We start from the raw sequence: 26,645 nt of genomic DNA, 5'->3' as shown, positions 1-26,645 counted from the left end.
CTGTAGGATACACCATCGGTGTGAATGATTACATTTGTATCGATCTGGATATTCTAACAATGTTCTAGTGAAGATGCAAAAATGATCCTTCAGTCCATTCAGGAAAATGAAAATGGTGACGATGACAACCATGATAGTGATGACGACTATGATGATGTAAAAATTGTCAACAACAGTGATGTTCCACAAATAGTGTCATATAGTGAAGCTCTAGACTGTGTTAGGCGGTTAAAGCAGTTCTATAGTGCAAGGGAAGATGAAAACAGGTTGAGGATGGTACAAGACTTAATCATACATAATGAGAGCATCATTGTGAAACCAAAATGTACCAAACAAACATTGCAAGTTTTTTTAAAGAAGTGAACGTGAAATATTGTGTTTAAATGTTATCAATATATGTGCAAATGTGTTTATGTGTTAAATAGACATAAAAACTGGAATTCCTATTCTTCATGTGAGTATAGTACTAGCGTAGAATAATTACTATGAACTTAATATAGCATGTATCACAGGGGTAACGGCTTCGAAGCTGGGTACCTGGTTCTAATGAAATGCACAGGTAGCAATACAAACATGAGGACATGATATAGTTACTCTGCCAACCATAAACAATTCACTTCACTCAAATCCTCAAATGTAAAAAGAAAAAAAGGAATATAGCATGTATTACAATTCTGATTTCAGCATTCAGTTCAATAGTTTTATATAAGAGTAAATTGATAATTTCCTTACTATAGCAGTTTTATATTATAAAAGCTTTTTCTTTAAAAACCTCTCTTATGCAGACACCTCCCCATAACAGACACATTTTGCAGTCCCTATGGTGTCTGTTATAGAGAGGTTTCACTGGAAATGACGTTACTTCGGCCCCCCCCCCCCCCAAAAGGATCGTGAATTAACTGCACACAAATTATCGGGAATCTACTGTATCTGTTCTCTTAAGATAAAATAGTCCATCCACTGTATCACATATTCTAAGAAGCAAACATTATGTAATTGTCACAAACACGATCTTGTAAGCTTCCTTTACTAAAGTTTAGTTTATCATTGTCGACTAATGGCTTTACTGCCAAGAATTCAGCATTAGTTAACAGTTACCACTGTAAAATATCATGAAGATATGGGCTTTCTTGTTTTCACTGTAGATAAGATGACTTAAAAGACACTGTCAAATGGAAATAATTACGTTAGCTACAGATAATTTCTTTAGATATATTACAGAATGTTAACATTGTATCTGGGTGTGGTGTGAACATGGCAGTAAAGGAGAAATGAGGCAGTAGACTATACTTATGTTCTAGGATTCAATCTAGCAAATCACTTTTCTCTTTTTCAGCATCAGAAATGTTTATTCTTACATTTTCAATAACCATTCCTATTATAAAACATTCACTTTTAAATTACTGGAATATTTCATTTTATAAACAACAAAGATTCATAACATTAATATGCTAGAATTTTGAGTCCAATTCTTTGTTCATAAAGTTGTAATTTCAATAAAAGTGTACAGTTGTTACATATGTCATTTGTAATTTTTTGAAAATGGAAAATGTTTTCATTTTACGAAATTTGTAATACTTCTATAGCCAGGTATGCAATTTTTTCCTTTAAAATATGTGAAAGGAATATTTTAGTTTAACTGAATGTTAAAATAAAATGTTTGCATTCATGTTATCCTCAGCATGTCTGGCTAGCATGTAAACATTTTCTTACATAACATTAATTACAACAACAAATAATTTGTTTCATTACTATTTTTAACCAGATATTCGGACAGGGATCTGAAGTTTTTAACAGTTGCATTACAAATATTACAACTTCAATTCATATTAAAAAACAACAGAATTACCCATTATCTAGGCAAAACAGCTTCAAAACTTCCAGTTGCTTATGATTGCATTTACAGTACTAAGATTTTCATTTCTTCGTTTTTATCGAGGGGGAAACCTTCTGCGGGACGAAAACCCCCTCCAAAAAAATTAAAAAATAAAGTTGCCAAATTACTTTTGTCAGAGAAGCCAAATACTGTTAACAAGTTCATATTAAAAACAATTTTTCATGGTTTATTGTATGCAACACTTATTGTGTTAGCTTATTAAGATGTATAGAAATAGCAAGATAAACTTGCATGATTATAAAAAGAATTTGTTACACAGCTCCTAAGTTAAAATGTTATCTCCATAGTTTCAAATAACTCATATTAGTCATACAGACCTCATCTACATGTGCTAAAAATATACTGGAAAAAAAAAAAGGACATATATTGATAATAAGATCCTTAATACTTTACTTGCATAGATCAAGAAGCAAACATCCTGACCAATAAATACAGCAAAATCTGTTTTGTTTCAGGAAAAATATATATAACAAATTTAACAGTATTTGCACATTGATCAGATGGTTTGCAATATACCGCATAACTGTGAAGGAATAAATTACTCGTCCTGTAAAAAACATTAGGAATACAGAGAACCAATCAATACAAACTCCACAGCACATTTAATGTCCTTGCAGTATAGTGAGGTGAGAAAAGTCTAAAAGTAGTATAAGAAAAATTATAACCGGTTTCAAAGACAGTCCAATTATTGGCCAACAGAAGCAAAACCAAACATGAATAGCGATAAGCAACCTAACATGTGCCAAGCAATAGAAAATATAAATTCTAATAATTCTCCTAAAAGCCACACTGCTTTTACTAACACTTAATTGAAAAACACATTTTCCTATAATTCTGATCAGACTGCCATGCAATCTGTTTTACTTACAGCTGTAAAGTTTATACTGGAATTCCCTTTACATCACAAGTCAATGTACAACACAGGAAAGAGAAGATAGAATTCTAAGAAAGCACTCACTAAAATACCAATGCTCTAAAGAAGCCTGCACTTACACATTCAACCTTTGTTAGGGTTAAAATTCAGATATGACTAGTTCTACGTGACTTTTTTATATTAAAAATACAAGTAGTTTTTAAGATAAACTGTTTGTTTTTAACTATTACTAAATCAATTGAAGATATTAAATGCTTGACAATGTAGACATGACTTAAACTTCTTGCTGTTAAATCTAAACTTCCATATGAAATCACAACACAGTACAGAAAGGGTGTCAATTTTGAAATATTCATATGCGTAAATAGCAAAGTGTTCCACAAATCTTCGTAAAAATATTCTCTTATACAATATAAACATTCATATTCTCACGTTATATCAAGAGAATGCACACTTTTTTTTTTTTCCAAATTACATTTGAAGTAGAATCCATGAAGAGGTAATTCAATTTTCTATTTTCACACATATTAAAAGACAGTCGGATTTCCTATAGTGAATCATGTCCTACGGGACAACCAAAAGCAGCCCTGAATTTGGCGCTAATTGCATCTACTAGGGTATTCCATAGGCACAGACAAAAGACAATTATGACATCCTAAGTGACTAAAAATTTATTTTTACACGGAAATGTATAAAAACTTCCACTATACAGGGAGATGTACATTTTTGGCTGCCACTGCTGCTTTTAAATTAAGTGGTTTTAATGTTCTGTGTTTAACATTCTCATAGTAGCACATCCCTCGCAGTTCATGTAATATTTTTTTGAAATATTTTTAAAATTTCACATAATATGCTTTTGAAATAAAATATTTCAATATATAAAAAATTCATTGGGACAGTACAGAACGAAATGCTGTACGAAATTCAATTCCATGAAATATTTGGAATGAATGAAACATAATGAGTCCAATTTGGAAATTTTTTAACGCAAGAAGGATTACTCATTGACTAAACACCCAATTTTCTTAACCTGTTACACAGATGTAACTATTCAACACTCAAAACAAATAGATGGTTGTTATGCCATCACAATATTGAGGACACACGAACTGTCAGAATACAAATATTCCAACCTTGATCCTAAATAACAATTGATAATTCATTATGAAGCCAAATCATATAGATTGTGATCTCATTCTAGATTTATGCATTCATATTTTTAAACATTATCTGATATATAGAAACAAGTAAATAAATCATGACTGCGTTGGATGGTAGATGATCAAATTAACAAGAAAAATTCATGTTTATTAAAAGCAGGTTTCATAATGCATTTCAAAATACTATGAGAACATGCAAACATTTTTTTTTTACAGAAAGGGAAAAATCTATCTCGTATTCTTGCTTCAAACATATTATTTTTAAACTTTCCACAATGGAATGCAATGGCTACAGTTACCTGCAAAATGAATTTGCATGTGATAAAATAGATACACATCCCTTTAAATTTTAGAATATAATATTCAACATTAGTATTATGACTAAAACAAAACGTTATGGCATGATGAATTAATGCTAACTTTGAAAACAGTTTTTAGTCCATTTAAATATGTTGAAAAGCAATTACAGTAATATATTTTTTAACGGAAAAACAGGGCCGCAATTGGGGGAGGGACGCCAAAACATTATTTATATACTGAATGTTTCCTAGCAAAGTGGGAAGCTGTTGAGGTTGTATATAAACATTTCGACAAGATCAACAAGGCCCTCGATGAGTTGTCAGTCAGCCCTCTCTCCACTCATGAGACAAAGACCGAGACTACCTCTTTGCAAAGAAACATCAGGAAGTTTGAACTTATTGCTGTTACCTGTTTATGTTTTGGTATTCCAAAGAAAACTGACTGTGTAAACCAGTTTCTCCAACAAGCTGATGTAACTACAGCTAAGTCAGTCTCTTGGAATCAACTAGGGATTATGCCCCATACTATGCTTTTGCAGAAGCTAAAATGATTGCTGAGAAGAATAATTTACCTGCTAATTTCCAAGAAAAATGGAAAAGGAAAATAATAATTTTGACGAAGACTGCAAAGATGAAAGTTCCAATTTATCAAAGGAAAAACTGTTTAGAATTGCTTTATTAGAAATCATTGACAATACAGTGAATGAGCTAAAAATCCGGTTCCATACACTAAAAGAAATGAATAATTTAGCCTTTTAAATGGGAATAAAATACACAAGATAGACGTGAAAGATTGAAATAAGTTAGTAGAGACATAGAAAGACGACATATGAAGACACATTTCTTGAAGAAGTAGAAACTTTTAAACACCAGGCCTTAGCAGTTAACGACACTATGAAAATGGCACCTGCAGGCAACAATCTTGAGTCACATTTACAAATACAGCCTTGAAGAAGGATATCCAAACTTCACCACAGCCTTAGGATATTTCTATCTCTTCCTGTAACCGTTAAGTAAATTGAAAATTCTTAAATGTGAGGCAAGACTGACTTTCAAATTTGAATATCATTTCAAGTGAACATAAGAGAGGACCATCTATTTGCTATGATTGCATCATCAAAATCTTTGTTCCCCCCCCCCCCAAAAAAAAAATCTCAAGTTGAATTTTTGGAAAGATTGTACAATTCATTACACTAATTTTCATAAGCATAACAATGCTGAAGATGATAAATTGTGAAGAATGTTCAATGTAATTATATAATTACTAATAAACAATGTTGCACGATATTGTGTGCTTTATTTTGTCAATAGTTTACCAAACCTAAAAATCTGTCATATATAAAAATTTATTTTAATTAATTTTAACTAAGATTAAAAACTGTAGCTCGAAAATTTATACTCCTATCATGACTGTAATACATTTCTATAGCTTAAGTTGTTAAATTTAAGAAAGTTACAAGATCACTTTCATTAATTTAATGTAAAATGGAATAATAAAACTTCATAATACCTCCATCATCAAACCTGTGGGGAATGGAATCTATGTTTCCTTTATTAGACAGAGACCCTAGTTGCGGCCCTGACAAAAATATGAAGAATGAAATCATGCATGATAATTTTTGAGGTTGGACATATCAATGTAATTAGTTTATACGCACACAGAAGGGGCCAGATGACACCTACATGCACACCTAGATCATATATGTACCAGATAACTCCTCGCTACGTTAAAATCGGCAGCACTTTGAAGAGAACAACTGCCAGGATCGCCACCCGTCCATTGTAAACGAACACGAGATGGCAGCACAGTCGCTAATGCAATTCAAATGGGTATTATGACGTGACTCCTTATGTAACAACTAGATGGCAGCGTAGTAAACCTGACAAAAGTTGTTAACCTCAAAGCCTATAACCCTGACATATCTGTTACATATATGATCTAGGATGCACATAAAATCATCGAAATGTTAATTTCCTTGATACTCAAACTCATTTTGTTTCTCATTTCAAATATAGAAAATATTCTTAACATAAAAGAAAACATAGTGACCACAAAACTAAGACTTCTGAAATGTATACTTGCATTAAAATGAATGCCAGAATACGAAGTCATAACATGAAACCCCCTCCGCCAACAAAAGAGAAAAAGGTGCAACAACAATTCATCTAAAAAAAAATCATAACTAAAGAGGGAGGTAGTTCTGAAGTATACAACGAATTTTAATTATAAGAAAAATTGTGTCAAGGGGAAATATGCATCCATCATATAGAGTATTTACAACATTGAAAATACTCATCACTTCATAGGCAGGCGTAGATATACACTTCTGTATATTATGAGTTAAAAATTTGCCATAATTTCACATTTATCACTTTCATAGCAAGGGAATTTGATTTAAATAAATACAAAATATTCTACAAATTTTTTTTCTATAGGTGAATAATACTGGAATATTTTGCATACGATGTACAAAGGTAGGTAATAACAGCAATATTAGATGAGGAATTTAGATATCTGAAATTTATGACAAGATATGAATATAAACTTCTTCTGAAATTCATGCAATGAATTTGTAACCTATCAGGCAAGACATTCCTAAGGTGAAAAGACACTGTGTTTATAAATATTTTTTCCAAGCTGTATTTTAGCAAATACCTCGCTTGTGTAAGAATGACAAAAGTCAGGTTCTAAAAGTTCAATATGAACTGAGTTATTCAATTTCTGTTAGTTCATTTTTAACACATTCACCACTAACAGAGGACGTAATCGCTTGTCAATATATATGTGTATATATTTCACATGTATAAGATGTTAGTATTAATAATTTTAAATTAATTAATGATTCTTTTGTTACATTTTTAATCTCTACTAAATTTCCTCAAATCAAGAGATGTCCAGAGGACAAAAAACATGTACAATATTGTATTATTTGCACGGATTTATTTCTACATTAAAAATACGTATGTCTTCTGTTTATGCGTGGTTTAAATATGCATTAAACGAGAGTGTATGTGTTAAAAAGAGTCAAATATCAGTTAAGCAGGATAAAATTTTCTAGCATTCGTAAGACAATACAACTCTCCCTACAACTTCTTGTAGTTATTCGTACTGTATCAAATTTGTACTAACATTTAATTCACAAAGTAACTATGCCAGAATACAGCTTTGAAAGAAAATGTTAATGACGTATTAAATTTGGTCATGTAAATACATGCAATCACGATTGAAAAGAGAACAGCAATAAACCACATAGTACAAAGATCACACAAAAATATTGACACCATACCTACTTATGAAATAGATAAGAAAACAGTTCATTTACCTATCAGAAGGTTTCTCAAATATATGGTAAGTGTAAACTTCCTGCGTTTATTTTTTTATTAAATCTAACAAGATGGCTCTTCCATATCTCAATACAGTTTATATGATTCATATGAACTATGAACTTGTTTCATTAGTGAAAACAATTGGAACAAAATTGCAATTGTTTAATTATTGTAATTACTTTCGTATCAATTCGTGAAGAGATGGTGGTTAAAACAGTAAATAATAAATACTTACTGGCATACCATTTATCAACAATCTCTTTTCATTTACTTTAGTTTACAACTTGTTACTCAGAAACTGTTTCCAGGATTAAACCATGAACTATTGTAATATGTCTGCTAAACTATATTAGCTATCATCAATAATTATTTTACTTTTGGATAACAAATTAATACTTTTAAGTAAAAGTTAAGGTCAAATGTTGTATTATTGAAGTTACCGGTACTTAAAACTGTCTAAGAATTAGAACACAGAGAAAGATGATACCTGTTGGCCATTCCCCACAGTAAAATACAGAGTGAAAGTGAAATAATCCTGCAGAATGAAAGGGTACACTTAAAGGAATAGAAAACCTATATTACGTTTTGTATTTGTCATTTGAGCATGTTGGATGGTCGTTTTGTCTATGTTCATTGAACATAGTTCAGGGGGCACTATGAGAAGGCGACCATCATCATTGTGAAGCTTTGCCTGTTCATCTCAACATCACAGAAAAATATAGACGACTTCACTGCCATAATACCAGAGCATTGGCTACCAACCAACCATATTACGTTTTGTGATTAAATGCACGTTAATTAGAAAATGAAGTTGGAAGTTTCAGCAGTCTGGCAACAATGCTGCTAACACAGTTCTCTTTTTATTCTCGCAATACAGATGTAAGAGATCAACAAATTCAGGTCTGTCACTCTATGCGAACCTCCTGCTCTGGTTACGATGTTGCAATCTGCTTGCATCATTCAGTGACTTGAAATTAGTGGTTTTTTTAATTAAATTTACATGAAAACCGTCTATACTATTGAAGTATGCAAGAGGGATAAATTATTCTTTATTACAATTTAAAAGTCATGTTGAGGTTAAAGTTCAGATAAGTTGAATAATATATAAGAAAAATTATATTACAATTTCAGTCAACAACTTACCAGATTGGTACAAAAACAAGTTTGTTACAATGATCACATTATAATTCTTGGTAGTATCCACGAATATTTTCAGTTTTACAAGAAATCATCAGGTGGAAGCAATATAGTAGACAAGTTGAACACAAGTGGGACACAAAATATAAAAAGCACATAATGAATAAAACGGTATAGGAAACACTATCATATGTCAAAACATTAAAAACAATTTATAAAAATTCAGTGATGACATGCATTCAAAAAGTGATGCATATGGATGTATATCCTTTGGATTGTTAATAATTACTGAAATGTAAATGTTTTTTTTTTTTTAATCCAATGCCACCAGGTTGTCTTTCGACATTTCTGGTCTTCTCTCCTGGCCGTGGCTTAGTTGTAACCCACTTCTGAGGTTGGGGCGCCTGGAAGGCGGAGTTACATTACCCCGATGATGTAATAGGATGGAAATGTAAATGTAAAATATGGCATAATTAAATTTTAACTCTTAACATACACATATTTTACGTTTACATTTTAGTAATTATTAACAATACTAAGGATATAGGCTACATGCATATGCATCACTTTTTGAATGCATGTCATCATTGAATTTTTATAAGTTGTTTTTAATGTTTTGACATATAGTGTATCCTATACTGTTTTATTCATTATGTATGCATTTTATATTTTGTGTCTTACTTGTATTCAACTTGTCTAATATATATTGCTTCCACCTGATGATGATTTCTTGTAAAATCGAAAATATTCGTGGATTCTACCAAGAATTATAATGTGATCATTGTAACAAAACTTGTTTTTGTACCAATCTGATAAGTTTTTGACTGAAACTGTAATATAATTTTGGAACAGATGCATTATAGGGGCCACCCATCACACATTATACACAAAAAAAGGTCAGCGGAAGTAATGGTTCGATTAGCATTTTTAGCATTCGATATTCGATAAGCATTAAATGCTACCAAATTAAAAAATTGAATAAAAGAATTTAAATAGTTTGTTACTACTGACGTGATTTTAGTCACTTTGTATTATATTTTTGGTCCAGGGAAAATATATTTTACTATTACTGCCGTCATTTCAATTTTGAAGTAGGCTACAAGTGAACAATATAAAACTGACTGTTAATTTAGAAGTGACAACATATTTTATGTCGATTATAACAACAATACAATATGTCATATCGACAGTAGCATTCATATCATTCAACCAATAAGGAGATTGGCCCCTATAATGCATCTGTACCATAATTTTTCTTATATATTCTTTATTAGATTTTCTATCGATATGGACAGAAATCACAATCCTACTCGCAATATTTACCGAATAAGAGGGTGTTAAATATTTGGAAAAAACTTTCTTTCTGAGAAAACTATGAACTTTCCACCAATATGGTACTACACTTTTTTGTTACATGTAACATGAGCTATTCACTCTGAAAATCTACACAGTTATTTCACTTCAATCCTGTATAGTTGGTTCTTGAAACAGTATGTCACTTTTGTATTTCATGACGATAATATCCAAATAAATTCAATACATTTAAAGTTAATTTCATAACAATGCTACTTCATTTTAAAATTAACTTAATTCCTTTCAGCATGCAGATTGCTTAATAATTCATCAACACGTAATTCATCATGAATGCAATGATTAAAAGATTTTTTTAATTTGCTTTCTTGGTCCCTGAGAGAAGATTTGCATATCTGAATATTTGTCTTTTTGATCCTCTTACTTCTAAAAAATAGCAATAATAGAGTCTGCTGAATCATCTGAATTTCAATTAATAAGCAATCTAAAGTAAAGGTTTAAATCGTGCATATATAATACAGATTTCATTAACAACTGCGATGTATCCTACATTAATCCAAAATATCATTCCACTTGTCAACTGAAGACTAAAAGACAATATTGTTTTTATAAGTAGTTTCATAAAAATACACGCTTTCTGCAATGGCTGAACCATTCCAGTGCAATCCTATTACATCTTGTTTTTTATGCTTTGTTGAATCAAGTTATCTGCATTTGAGGAGAAAGTTTAATTTTTAACTGCGTACATTATCAAAGCAGAGAGTGCATAAATTTGTTGCTGTTATTCCTTTTCTACGACAGCTTCATTCAAACAATGACAGTCTCTACCATTTTCGAATATCAGTTATAGTATTATAAACATATTGAGGGAGAAATTTTGTACAAAAGTATATACTGATTTTGGTACATAAATTATCATAAAATGTCATGCAAATATTCTATCGCAAATATAATTCATGTCAATAAACACATCAGAAACCAATTAAGCATGCAAACATATAAGCATTAAGGTCACGTGAAAAAAAAAAATTAAAAGAAAAAATATATATATTACACACTTTATAGAAGAAATTCAATTTCATTATTTCATAACAGATATATATGTTATTCCAAACGTACGTAAATATTACATATAATATTTCTTACAAGCTTCAATAATCATTTGTGCTTATTAAACTTAAAGAATTTAATGTATTTGCATAGTAACATAGTTTATATGCAGGCTAAAAAATACTTATTTTGCATAGTAACATAGCTTTGTATGAAGACTAAAAACACTTACTTTCCATAGTAACATAGTTTTATATGCAGGCTAAAAACAGCGTCTTTAAATATACTTAAAGAAAACGAAACTTCGCAATGATGAACTGTGACCATACACACTAGCAGAAACACAAAAAGAGAAATTTTATCAAACCAATAACCATGAAACAAACGAGATATCGGCTACAAATTCAAGAAACCAAAATCATTGCTTTAAAAGCACGTGGTGTAAAAGTTTTATATTAAGAGATACACGAAATGTCAATTTGGAGGTAGTTATCTTATCCAACTACTTCAATGCCTCTTTAATTTATAGAAAAAAAAAAAAAATTACAGTATATAGTCCACAATACGAATTACCTTCATTTTACACTAGTAATGTCAATTCCTTATTACTAGACAAAAATAGATAAATATTCATGTCAGCTTCAATTCTAAGGTCACAGAGCTATCCTTTCTAAAGCAAAAGGATACAGATTTCATATTGTCGCAAACAAGACATAAATAAAATTAAGTAGAACTATCAAGTACCGGTAATATGAAAAAATAGTTATTTATGGTACAGTTCGTAAAGGTTCTTTTTTTGGCATGAGATAACTTTACGAATGTGTATCAAGCAATGTTTCCTCTACGATAGCACAAATTTACATTAAATAAATATTTCAAGTTGAAGAGGTTATAAGATCACAATTTCACGGCCTCTAAACTCAGAACCATAAGAAATAAGTATCCATGGAATTACAGCATATGTTATTCATGATCACGATTTCATGGCTGTCTAAACCAGTTTAATGAACAAAGTGGTTAAGAAAAGTTGAATGTTATATCTTGTTGCAATGAGTACTACAGATGTAACTTCAGAATAATACGGGCTAAAATGTAAATATGAATGTTTAATTTTACTTATTTGCGTTACATGTAATATTTACATCATGAAATATCGAGGTAATGCATTAATTTCTTATTGAATGAAGTTTGTACACTGAATACTGTAGTTTCTTTGGCAGTGCGTAAAATTAATAGCAGTGTGTAAAGTGATAACTTATATTTTTAAAGCACTAGTGTTTTACAGACTCACTTTATGCACTGATAACAGTGGGTAAAATGAACTTTATGCACTACTGTAGAAAAAAATCATTTATTGTGCTGTGTAAAATCGAAAAATAAGGAATAGAGACTGAAGAAGAGGTTCAAGACCAATAGACCTTTAGAATTTTAAATTAAGTAAGAAAAATCAAATAAATGTTACAAAGAAATCACAATTATGTAATAAGTTAGTTAATAAATAATGTATTAATATGCTATCAATGAACTGCTAACAGATCACAACATTTCTTGAATTGTATTCATTTATAAAAATCCAAATATAAAATAGATAGCAAAAGTTCTTTTCAGTGGTCAAACCATCAGGTCAAAATGTTAACATAGTAACAGCCAGGGTTAAAAATCAAGGGATGTATAAAGAAACTCGAGTTCTGGACAATACCACTTGACAAAGAGAAATTTGGTTCATTCAGTATATTAAAGAACTTTTGGAAAATTTAGCTATGTATAATACGACAAATTGAACAAGAGCTTTATGGGTATTTTCTGGACGAAAGTGAAAACAATTGAGACAGTCACAGGTAGATATTGAATCCATTTTTAGACAGAGGGTAAATTCTTTGAAATATATGTCAATGGAATGTTGAATCTAGATTTTCTTTCTTTTGCAGAGAATTGACCAGTTTTGGATCAAAAGAATGCTAGAATATTCCGAGCTTGCAAAAAAAAAAAAAAAAAAAAAAAAAAACAAGCTCATAAGTTTTTGATACCATTTGTAGCCTCGTATTTATGCAAAATAAGTTCATCTATGCTTGTCACCAAAACAAAAGAAGGAATCTCCTTGAATTGAAAATGATATCACTGTTATTGTTGTTAGTCACTGTCCAAAGACAGGTCTGCACCTCACAAGTGATACCAACAAGGCACCACTTATGATAAGGTTATCGGATGTCTCTGTTTTCCGGGGACAGTCCCCGAATTTTGCTTCTTGTTCCCGGATTTAATAATTTGTACCCAGGTATCCCCGAATTTTCAGTGTCAATAATTATTAATAATAATCCTTGCGATGCTGTGAATGAATTTTGCTAATGCAACTTTGCCATTTTTTTCATGTCGCCATAATCAAAAATGAAGATGAATATGTAACTGCAGTCTAGTCTTCCATATCTTCATCAAGGTCAATAAAAAAAAACAACTCCAGAAAAGAACACAACATTATTCCATCACCAATTAAGCAACTTTTGGCATCTTTAGAAGAAATGGTTCTTATTCCAAAACAGAATTCTCTCTCTCTCTCTCTGTTTTTTTTTTAGTAGGTTATTTTACGGTTTATCAACAGCTTAGGTTATTTAGCGTCTGAATGAGATGAAGATGATAATGCCGGCACCGAAAGTTATCCAGCATTTGCTCATATTGGGTTGAGGGAAAACCCTGGAAAAAACCTTCCCAACCGGGAATTGAACCCGGGCCACCTGGTTTCATGGCCAGACGTGCTAGCCGTTACTCCACAGGTGTGGACTTTTGAATCTATCTTGTGAATTTTATGAAAATGCTGTTAAATATTTCAGTTCTTGAGTTATTCATTCACAAGATATCAATGGAATGTACAGCTAAGGTATCCTCTAGAATAGGAGAAATTGGAAGAAAAGTCGATTATTTTTCTTCAAATGTAGATGGACTGGACGTGGATGAAGATGATTTGATGAAATTTACTGCTTGAAGAACTATGTGACTTCAGAGAAAGTATGAAACTGGAATGAAGAAAATGGTGCTCTTTGCTCAAAATGGAGTGAAATTTTTTAAAATGTTCTCTGAGAAAATTATTCCTTGTGCACAACTCCAGAAGTTTATTGAACTATATCTGTGTCTTCCCAAAAGTAATGCTTCACTGGAGAGTTTTTTTTTTTTTCAATGGATATGATAAGGAAATCTCAACAATTCAGAATAAGTTTAGAAATTGTTCGAGCCATGCTTGCTTTCTTAACCAACTTCAACATGATCAGTCAGGCAATTGCTACAAAACTGGAATCCAGAGAATATCTACTTAAAAAATTCAGTTCTCTGAAAAATAGGTATCAGTAGTTTAAGTAGTAGATAAGTAGAACAAATACTTTTAGTGTGTAAATACAATACACGTGAATGGTAAACAATAGAAATCAAGAAAGCAGTTTTTCAGATACCGATATCTGTCCCTGGAAATTGTGAAAAAATCTGGTAACAACTTATGAGGCAACTAGGCCAGGAGATAATGGGGTAGGGTGGCCAGTTTTGATATCACTGTGTATGTATCAAATACAGAGTCCAGAATTAAGAAGCTACTTTCTGAAAAACAGGCATATTTATCTCATTATCTTTTTTTTTACATTATAACTACTGAAAAGTTTCTTATGATTAACTCTGTTTATGTTTCTGAATACAAAATAAATGCATGTTATAAGACGTTTTTTGTTTTATTTTGTAAATCATCTCACAACCTCCCTCAGCTCTTTACACAACCCCCCTCCCCAGAGGGTCGTGACCCACACTTCGGGAAACACTCTATAAACAATGAACTAAAATTTATACTGCAATTGCACTGATACTATTTCATGCATTCTGTGTGGAATTTAGAGACGGTCTTTGTATTAGAAAGGGAGCAGAGTATAAGAGGTACTTAAGAAACAAAACTTACATTCAATGTATAGCAAACAGCTCTGTATTACATTTCAGTACATTATATTGCCGCTGCATCTCTAAAATCCACTATGAGAAAGAAAAAAACATCACTTTTAATACCCTTGATTTCCAAAGCTACTTTCAGTATAATTTAATCATTTTTCATGTAATGATTGAAATTATACCAAACGTAGCTTTTAAAATAAAGGGAATTAAAAGTAATCATGATTTTTTCTTTCTCCTGAAAAATCTGCTTAAATGCATATAGCAGATTTTGGAAGCGCAACGACAATACACTTTACGGTGAAAAATGGGTAGAACAGAGAAAAATTCTCTCCGGCACTGGAACTTGAACCCGGGTTTTCAGCTCTATGTCCTGACGCTTTATCCACTAAGCCACACCGGATTCCAGTTCCGATGCCAGATTGAAATACTCTCAGTTTAAGTTCTACCTCTTTGTTCCCCTTTGGTGACCTACCCTGATGTACTGTGGCATTATGTCCAACACTATGTATAGAGGTGCACTCATTACGAGTGACTAAGTGGCCGGAGTCTGATGGAACAAGGCGCCATCTTGAATCATAAAGTGATTACTTATGCTTATCATATTACTATGATGTACTGGCATATGATGTTTCCATGCAAGAATTCTGCAACAAGAGGTGGAACTTAAACTGAGAGGGATTCAATTCGGCATCAGAACTCAAATCCGATGTGGATAAAGCGTCGGCACGTAGAGCTGAAAACCCAGGTTCGAGTCCTGGTGCCAGAGAGAATTTTTCTCTGTTCTACCCGTTCTTCACCATATGGTAATGCAGAATTCCTGCATGGAAAAATCATATGTACTTCGGTACATCATAGTAATATGATAAGCGTAAGTAATCACTTCGTGATTCAAGATGGAGCCTTGTTCCATTGGACTCTGGCCACTTAGTCACTTGTAATGAGTGCACCTCTGTACATAGTGTTGGACATTGTGCACTGTCACATCTTCTGTGACACAGTAGGGGAGACTAGGGAGATTTGATCCCCTGGGAGACTTGTTCCCTCGTTTGAATCTCCCTCCAAAAATATGTTATTCTGGTTACTTTTTTAGGAAAATAGATTGGCTATACTGCTGGCTTGTGTTTTGTTTCTGCCAGTTTGAACAGGTGCCATGTACTGAAGATTAGCACATGTTTTTTGATTTCCAGACATTTTGAGAAGTTTATTTGGTAAGCAACATTTGCATATTAATTTTAAATTTATATTTGTTAAGTTTTCTCATAGCAATTATTGAAATCACTAGTCTATTGGCTTTCTTATAACATTCCTTGCAATTTTTAGAATATGCTCTATGTTGGCCAAAAAGGAAGGTTTTTATTAATCATGTCTGAGTGGGAGACTTGATCCCACAACTATCAGAGAGACATGTTCCTGGGATCAAGTGTCCCCAGCATAATGATATATACCTAGATAAGCCTAGTATATATTAAAATAAGTATCTGGTGTTATTTCAGAAATGCCACACAAATACAAAAGAAAAGAGGGTGCTAAACCTAGAGAACCAATTGACAGTGATGCAATGAAGAATGCTGTTGCTGCTGTGAAAGCTGGGGGGACCTATAAAGGGGCAGCTAAAGCTTTCAAGGTCCCATTAATGACACTTAAGAGATTGTGCAGGAAGTTAGGTGAAGATAATACAAATAAAAGTTACACACCAGACTACAAAAAATCACAAGTTTTTACAAAGGAAGAAGAAGAAGAAGAAGAACTGACAGAATATTTATTGATGGCCTCACGTCTATATTATGGTTTGACCAACAATAATACAAAAACACTTGCTTATCAATATGCAAAAATGAATAGAAAGAACTATCCTAAAAATTGGGATAGAAATAAGGCTGCAGGTTCTGATTGGCTAAGAGGATTTATGGAAAGAAATCCTGCATTGTCACTGAGAACACCAGAAGCAACTAGCCTAAGCAGGAGTACTAGCTTCAACAAGCACACTGTTGGAGTGTTTTTTGGTAAGTTGAGGGAGGTACTGGCACGAGAACAGTTTCCTCCAAGTTCCATTTGGAATGTAGATGAAAGTGGCCTCACTACTGTTCATAAACCTGGGAAGATAATTGTAGAAAAGGTTGTGAAACAGGTTGGTAAAGTGACATCTGGTGAAAGAGGATCTCTGGTAACCATTTGTGTTGCAGTAAATGCCAGTGGAAATCACATACCCCCTTTCCTTATCTTTCCAAGAGTGAATTGGCAAGACAGAATGCTCCATGGAGCTCCTCCTGAAACAAGTGGGTGTACTCACTCAAGTGGCTGGATGACAGCAGCAAGTTTTCTTCTTTTTTTAAAACATTTTGTGAAGCATACAAAATGTTCCATAGAAGACAAGCAGCTCCTGATTATGGACAATCACGACAGCCACATTAGTGTTGATGGAGTGAACTATGCTAAAAAGAATGGTATAGTCCTCCTAACCATACCCCCCCATACATCACACAAGCTGCAGCCATTAGATAGGTCGCTCTTTGGTCCCCTGAAAAAGTATTATAATACTGCTGCTTCCGATTGGATGTTAATGAACCCTGGTAAAACTATAACAATTTATGAAGTTGCAGGGATCTTATGGACTGCATTTCCTCAAGCCGTAACTCCAAAGAATATAATGAGTGGTTTTATCTCAAGTGGTATTTGGCCATTAAATTCTAATATTTTTACTGGTGATGAGTTTTTGACGTCTTATGTCACAGATAGACCAAACCGGACAAACAACTCCAACTAAATTACCTAAAGCGAAGGAACACTTTACGCCAGAAGAAATTCGACCATTTCCCAAGGCTCCACCAAGAATAGCACAGTCTGCCAGGGGAAGGAAACGTGGTAGCAGTCGCATACTTACGGACACTCCTGAGAAAAATAAAACTGAAGAGAACGTCATAGCACAAACAAAAAAACGTAGGCCCATGAAAAAATATAGAAATGCCACCCGTGTAAAAAAGATTGCATTAGATATTACTGACAGTTCTTCAGAAGAACTTGAGAACATAAGTCTTCATGGCAGCAGTGATGACAATGACTTCTATGAATCATCAAGCAGCCCAGAAGACAATGAACCTAGTGAAAAGCTTAAAGTGAATGACTTTGTGATTGTCAGATTCTCCACAAAAAAGACAGTAAAACATTTTGTGGGAAAAGTTGAAAAAATAATATGGCCTGACTCTGAGGTAGAAGTAAATTTTTTAAAGAAAAAGGAAGGTTCTTATCAATTTTACTTCCCAGAGCAAATAGACAAAAGTGTTGTAAATGTAGAAGATTGTGTTACCAAGTTGCCATAGGCATCTATTTTACCAGGAACATTGAGAATGGCAGGACTAAAAACCTTTAAATTTGATTTGTCTTCTTTCTTTTTGTAGGTGCTTGATCTAGGCTAACATTGTATTTAATTTTTGTCTTAAAAATGTTCTAATGTAAAATCAAGAGTGGGAACAAGTCTCCCTAGTTGAGGGATCAACTCTCCCTAGTATAAGGGACACTTGATCCCTTTGTTTCTTCATTTATATATACATTTTCTTTTAACAATTGAATTCTAAGAAGTCTAAATTCCATTTTATTTGTTATAACAATGTTTCATTTAGTAATAAAAGTCGACAGTTATTAAAAAAATTAATGATTAATCAATCAAGGGCTAATTATTCAAAAAGGGGATCAAGTATCCCTGGTCTCCCCTACATGAGGGTAGGCCACCAAAGGGGAACAAAGAGGTAGAACTTAAACTAAGAAGGATTTAATCCGGCATCAGAACTCAAATCCGGTGTTGCTTAGTGGATAAAGCGTCAGCACGTAGAGCTGAAAACTCAGGTTCGAGTCCCAGTGTCGGAGAGAATTTTTCTCCATTCTACCCATTCTTTACCATATGGTAATACAGAATTTCTGCACAAAACATCATATGTACTTCAGTACATCATAGTAATAAAAACAATATATTATGCGTACTGAATAATTTTAAAGAGAAAAATTGTTCTGGGACCGGGTATCGAACCCGAGACCTTTGGCTAAGTGCGCCAATGCTCTACCACCGAGCCATCCAGGAACTATATGAGACCCCAGGACAATTCTTCCCTTTATGTCCACATACCTCAAGTTGACAAACATCAATAATGCAACATAGAGTGCACACTATACTGTGTGAATTTAAATTGTGGTTTCATGTTAACAAAAACGAAAAGGCGTGTATAGTATACCTGATCCCAGAACAATTTTTCCCTTTAAAATTATTCTAATCAGCTTTACAGGAAGCTATACCTGGACGCCAGATTTGCACATCCACATTGAGCTTGTAAAAAAAAGAAAATCATCTTGGTTATCACTGTTCTACTGTACAGTATTTGGAAAGAATGCACTTGGTTATTAATGTTCTAGTGTACCTGGAAAGAACATATCAGTACACACATTAAGATTATTTCTTACTTGACTGTCCTATTTCATTTTATTGTAGTAGAATATAATGTTATATAAATGTTCATATTTTTATAACTGTAATATGAAAGTTATCTCTGGAATAGGAATGCACTGAATCGAAGTCTCTCCTTGAAATTCATCCTATACCACTGAATATTATCATTTTAATGTACTTAGGATGGATACATCAACTGGTTTACTTTGAAGTGTTCACCAGAATATATGAACATCCATGCATACAAATGCATACAAAAGTTTAAGTAAAATTTTGAAGGAAAGAACTACCATATCCACATCTGCTAAATACATGCAAACCATGCACTAGTAATAAAGAAGATAATAAATATGTAATTCAGGAATGTGTGTCATGTAGAACTCATCCTGTAGTATTAAACAGAAAACAGATGAGTGAAGACAAAAGGAACATGATGTACTTATGAATACTATCATAAGAAGATACATCAAACTAAGATTAAATTAGTTCACAATCAAATAGACATCTTATATCTCTATTACTCGAACTATCAAAAGTAAATAAAACCAGTCTCCCAAGAAAACGTGCTGCTCTCGTCATATCATTTTCTGTGAGCATGTTATTGTAATTAAAAGTAAATATTTTTCTTGATTATGAAACAAGGAATGGCTGTGAACCTAAAACCACATGTAAATAAGATTAATATCACATGGAAGTCTCAATTTGAAATCTGTGACACAAAACAAAATTTCTTACAAAAAGCACTTAAATGCACTTGACAACATAAAAATGCCTTGAAAGTTATCAACAAGAATTTTACAGGCAACATATACTATTGTTGACTTTCCTTTTTACATCGTCATTGGTTGGGAAATTAGGATTAAAAACGATTCATATTAATTTTTTAGACATATTCTGCTTTACATCATAGTATTCATTACAATTCACTTTTTATCAATACAGTATTGAAAATGGTACTTTTAAGCTCAGAATAACAATATGACGAATATTTTGTAATTAGATCTACTGCCAAACAATCCTTTGCATTAATTTACTACAGAATGAAAATTATGAGAATGTAAGCTTACTGGACCTTCACTGTGCTTGCTAACAAGTCTAGCTTTTTTTTCAGTACTGCAAAAGGAATATAATACGTTTCTTCACTTCCTTATAAAAGAATTGCACTTCATTACAAAACACACTAGGTCGTGGTATAAGTGAAAGTGAGATTACACTACTGGTCAAAAGTTTTCAATCAGCTATGAAAATAACTATATACTTTATTTCAATGTACAAACACAATGGAAAAACTAAATAGACCAACAAAATAAATATTTTCTCTGTCTAGCATTATATGATAGAATATTCAAAACGAAATCCCTGTTTTAACCACAAATCCATAGTTGTGATAGGTGATCGAAAACTTTTGACCGGTAGTGTACATTATCCTGATACCATTTTTTTTCCTTCAGAATTTTCAACCTAATCTGCATTAGCAGCAAAAGAAGGGGAGGGGGTAATGCTAATATCATTTTCTACTTAATAAAAACTTGGACAGAAACCAAATAGATATATCACCATTAATAATAAGAGAAGCAGTTCCACCATAGTTGAAGCATGACCTAATCATCTTTTGCAGGTTATGTGGGCAACAGCACGTGGAAATCTTACAGAGTTGATGCATTTTTGTTTACAGTGCATCCAAGGTCATGCTTCAACCACCATGGAACGGCTTCTATAGAATAATCAACTCCAATTATGGAAAAGCAAAATTTGTGTTAGGAAAAAATAATTCATGATCTCTGATATAATTTGTCACATCTTCAACCTATTTCAAAATGGGTATCGATATTCTACCCAGTTCCGACATAAAGACGTCATGAGGAGAATCACTTTCATCACAGTTCTGAATTATTGCACATATAAACTTGACAGTCTAAATTTGTAACTGTCATTTGCTGACTAAAGCCTTTTCCTTAAATTTTCGTTGTTTTCTGTATTTCTTAAGAGCAACATATGTATCCTGGTCAAAATGAAAGTGGCTGTATCTCTATGATTAAACGCCAACCAAGTACTTCTGTGATAGTTCAGGATAGGTAAGCTGTATCCACAAGCCTATGTATAATTTTGTAGTGTTTGTGATCTATAGCTATTTATTGTCATAGCAATCCTGTGAAGAAATATTTCATAAACGAGAAACAAAACAGACAGATGCCTCAAAATATTTAAATAATCATTATAACTAGGGGGCGGATGTTGATGAAAAGTCGTCATATTTTTCACATTAAGACGATGCTTATTAATGTAGAAATCCTTTCTAAGTTAATATCAACGTAAAAAAATAATTTCTTATATTGCATTTTTTGACGTTTTTGAACTAATAGGTCATTTTTATATTTTTTTTCCCGGCATTTTTTGGTCATTTTTAATACTTTGAAGAACATTTAGATCATTTGGAATGCATTTTTAGTTTCTTCTTTACCGCTAGGTCTGTTAAATCTTTTTCTAAGCTAATAGGTCAGTAGTAATTACCTACTGAATAAGTGGATAACAGTGAAGTTTGAGTTTTATAGCTTGGAACAAACTCAAGTCCATTCCTCATTTCACCGAAGGCTTCACTTCATACAACGGATGTAATATAAAATGCTTGACAACAGCTTCGTTTAAGTGAGGGCTTTGACTGCTACTGTTCTTTTGTCAATACGAGGGTGTCTCTAGAATTTATGTTAGGAAACTTTCAGTGTCCTGGGCAGGACGTTGTCTCCCCAACATGGTTCAGAAGGGATGTACTGTAGTAGACAGTATTTTTAACACAAAGATTGCAAGAATGCAAGCTGCGCTCACAATTTGTATTGTCATTCATATTCCCTCATCTGGAAGATCTGGTGACAACAGTGAAGAGCGGAAGGAGGAGGAGTCGGAGAATGAAGACACTGACATGGACCACCCCTGATTGAAACACACTGTAAACTCTCATTGAAGTCTATAGTTTTCTCTTAAAACCATCATTTTGTTGCATGCTCTTTTCCTTTATCTTAGTCAAATTCCAGGAAGTTGCCTCCTCTCTCCGAGATTTGCAGGGCAGTCATTGAAACAAAGTGACTAATTTTTAAGAAGTTATGGCGTGAGTACAGCGAATGATATTTAAATGTCATTTTTCCATTAGTTTAAGGGCATTATAAGTAGATTTTTAGGTTATCAACATCCGCCTTCTAATTATAACATAAACACTTGATCACTTACAGTGCTGGAGAGAAAGTCTACACTAGTGCTTGTTATAATCCAAGTTCTTACTGTAGTACTCTTAACTCTATGGTAGCGAGTTTTTTGTTGTTGAGGTTGCACATTCTAGTACATCGTTGTACTGTATGGAGGCTTTTTTTTTAATTATGTATTTATTTTTTAACAGATTAATGAAAAAATGAAGTTTGCTTCAGTACTTCATGCTTATAATAATTTCCTCTTTTATTACTTGGCTCCTATCTTTGGCTGACATAACTTAAAAGAGGGAATATGATTGTACCAACATTACAACAGTAACTAAAACATTATTGTGGCATAACATAAAACTTCCAACTTTTAAAATAAAAATAATCATTAATACATATTTAAAAAAGAGAAAGAAACAAAAAAACCACAACCTCGATAACCACTTTTTAGAATTTATAACTCCTTCTCAGTCCGTTTGGCATGGAGTTAACTAATTTTGGAAAATAATTTATTTTTCTGGCTATAGTGTCCCAAAAATTCTGGACATGGCTCTACAGATCAACTGTGCCATCATGGTTGCAAGCCAAATGACAAATGAAATGGCAGAGTTATATTCATTCCACTAGTAGAAGGTGACTTTATAGCCCATGGTAAATATGCATAATATGATTTTTTTGGTAGATGGTACCTTACTCAAATTGGAGAAGTGATGAATTTGTACTCATCCTACCTGATAAGTGAACAACTGGCTTATAACGGAAAATGTTCACCACACTTGTATCTATAAGTAGAATCAACTAACTTTAGCAAATTTAAGTGCAAAAAATCAGTTGAATAAAAATAAGAAAAAATATATAATATATCATCAGCAGGAGTCTGAATGTGTAAATCGAGCAGATACCAACTTTCCTGCACGGAAGTCTGGCAGTCTAACCACTACTCTATTACAAGCATGCTGTGGAGGTTGCTACCAAGAGTGTCTTGTATTATTGTGTGCAAGGGAACTTTTGTGAATCAATCACATACTCACCCGAACAGAACTTAGACAAAATTCACTGTTCAAGAGGACAGCCAGTTTCATTTTGACCAAGCGTACATACATGAATTCTTAATGTTAAATGTCAATAATCAAGCATAATTTGTTAAAGTAAAAATCTCGTACAGAAAATTACAGAAGTGAGGAATTCTGCAGTTCTTTTTTTCAGACAGCTAGAGTGAGACAGACAATGCACAAGACTCTGACAAAAAGTGATACTGGGAGTGGTGAGCTGGTGATCTGTTACATGGAGTATTTTATTATTGTAATTCCTAAATTAGTCACCCACTTAAAAACAATTAAGTCAAAATGTATCTAATCACTGTTTGTTATAGTTTGATGCATCTTGAGGTATGAAACATATGAAGGAATAAAAACTGAAATAAAATGCAATATTTTTATAGCAATATATAAATACAAGATTGAAAATCTACAAAAATAAAGATAATGTATGTTAAGTTGAAAATATGTACATAAATAGTAAAGCTTTCGAGAACACTTAAGAGATTATAGCAAATCTATTTAAATACACAGTTGTATACATCTGTTTCACACAGTACATTATATCTTAAGCGACTTCATTTTTATAATTCAGATATTGGTCCAGATTTTGTGAAATAATGTAATAATTTTTTTATTACCTCGAGTACTGTTATCCACTTTCATACTTCTACATATGCAACACTTGACAATAGTGATGTACTGGGCAAGTCACTGTTCCTTAAAAGTTTCAATGATTATTTTGTAAATGTTGCCAATTAAAGCTCGTAAGTGAAAAATATACACACTTCATCACGACTTTGCTTGATTCTGAAGATTCAAGACAATACATCTCGCATATAACTACACGCATTACTGTTCAATACTAGTGAACTTGAAAAACAGAGATATAAGGCAATAATTATATTTCTTCCTTGCTTTCTTACTTTTAAGGTCATCATAAAGTGAACATAATTCAATACATTTGGGGTATTTTAGAAGTTTGTCACAAACATTTGCCTCAAGAAACTAGAACAGCAACTTCCAACATAATGCATAACATTCAATATCTTTGAAGCCAAATCTACGAAAAAACTCTTTCACGAATGATATATCCTTACAAGGAGATCAAATATCTCATACAAGTACAAAAATAAAAATTTATGTTGTTTATCAGGATGAGAGAAGAGTATTAAAGTACACATCAGTACATCACTATGTTAAATAATATACAGCGTTAGTTGTTTCCTTTGGTACAAGTTCACAGCTCATGTGCTTATCCTCTTAAAGGATGTATTCTGCGAACTATATCTCCATTAAATACTAAATGTAGTGTGTTTGGTGGCAGATTTAATAACTCCTACAGAGACATTAAATTCTTCAGATTAAATCTCTTCTGCAGGAGATTTCATATAATATTCAACACACCAAACACAAACATTATAATTGTACAATCTTTTTTTATGGACCATCACTGCTTGCATAATGCCCATATTTGCTATATTACTATGAAAATACAAATGAACAAAAAAATATCTCCTTCACTATAAGAAACTTTTTCATTTCATTTCGTAATTTTTTCTATTTTTTAAACGAGTTATTTGTTTTTATTTTTATTTTTTTTTTTTTTTGTTTCTTTAGAATTATTTTCGTAAATATGGAGTTTCGACTTCTATGAAATCACATTGCAACATATAATGCTCACTCATAATCTCATACAAAAGGGCACAGATCAATACTCTAAAATAGGTTCTACTAGACCATTACATTGTAGATTCATACGAACTCAATAATAATAAAAAAATAGTAAAATTTCCATGGAAAAGAACAATGTTGCAATAGTGATTTAGCAGTCGGTATCCATCTTTAACGTACATCATATCGCTATGAAAAATAATGATAGAGGCCAGGTGTTCCATTTGAACCTTTCGTTCCCAGAGCACGAAGAACGGCAAAAGGATCACCCATCCCACTCTTCTCACCTTCTTGTCCATTTGGTGAAGCAGAAGAATTAGGTTTCTGCGGTGTTGCTCTAAGAACACTTGCATACGTTGTGCCTCCACCGTTCTGCCTCTGCAGATCGTCACCAGAGCCATCATCATGCCCATTTGTCTTACTGAATTCTGTGTTAATATGTTGCGGCTGATGGAGGTGGTGGTGATGGATGCGTGGCTGTTGCTGTTGTGCAAAACCATCTACCTGCTGCTGATGCTGATTCTGCATGTGAGGTGGGTACAATATAGACATTTGGGTGGGTGCATCCCTCTGCTGCAGTCCAACAGGCATCTCTCTTTGTGGCAGACCAATTGGTACTTGTGGAGATTCCCTCTGGTGAAGACTTACAGAAAGCTGGGGCTGTAGCTCTCTCTGTTGGCTGAGAGATAGCTGTGATAACATTTCTCTCTGTGAGAGACCCATAGGCAATGTGGGTGTCATCTCTCGCTGTAGTCCAATGCTTACGGCTGCCCGTGCATACCCAGCGAAAGCCCCACTTGTGCCACTAGTACTTTTATCAACTACACCATCCAAGATGCAATGTACAGGGGTTAGATTCATGTTCTCTTGCACTGGCGTTGGTACTGAGGACTGGGGTTGACGGCGATAAAGTGGTACTGACTGCTGTTGCTGTTGAAAAGTCCAATTGTTCCCATTATGCATGTCTACATTCTCTCCAATATTCAGACCAAATGGGAATCTACCATTCCCAAAATTCGCCGCTGTGTCAATGTGCTGCTGTTGTTGTGGTGGTGGTGGCGCAGCTGGTGGTGGTGGAGGAAGAGGTGGTTGGTGCTGTGGTTGCTGATGGATATGATTGTGGTGCTGTGGCTGGTGCAGTTGTTGCGTTTGTGTGGGGTTTCCCCCTCCACTGCCAGCAGCAAGTAACATTGATGCTTCAAGATCTCTCAACATAAGAGGTTTATTATTTATAATGTTTGATAATGGTGTGATTTCTCCAGGTTTTTCTGTCCCAATAAATAAGGCTGGATGATTCTGAACTGTTCTTTCAGGCAGCGGTGGTAATGCAGGGTTGAC

General features: G+C 33.1%; 1 protein-coding gene across 2 annotated transcripts in view; it reads right to left on the bottom strand.

Moving 5' to 3' along the window:
- Nucleotides 1-1,321: 1,321 nt before the first annotated feature.
- Helz (Helicase with zinc finger) overlaps nucleotides 1,322-26,645 on the bottom strand; it is a 107,094-nt gene continuing 81,770 nt past the window's right edge. For both annotated transcript variants that reach the window (XM_069845384.1, XM_069845385.1), the window contains exon 21: nucleotides 1,322-26,645. In XM_069845384.1, coding sequence (XP_069701485.1) covers nucleotides 25,497-26,645 — 1,149 coding nt within the window. In that variant the 3' untranslated portion in view covers nucleotides 1,322-25,496.

The sequence above is a fragment of the Periplaneta americana genome, chromosome 14 (genome assembly GCF_040183065.1).
Source record: "Periplaneta americana isolate PAMFEO1 chromosome 14, P.americana_PAMFEO1_priV1, whole genome shotgun sequence".
In the NCBI taxonomy this organism is placed as follows: Eukaryota; Metazoa; Arthropoda; class Insecta; order Blattodea; family Blattidae; genus Periplaneta; species Periplaneta americana.
This window is presented reverse-complemented; position numbering and strand designations above follow the sequence as displayed.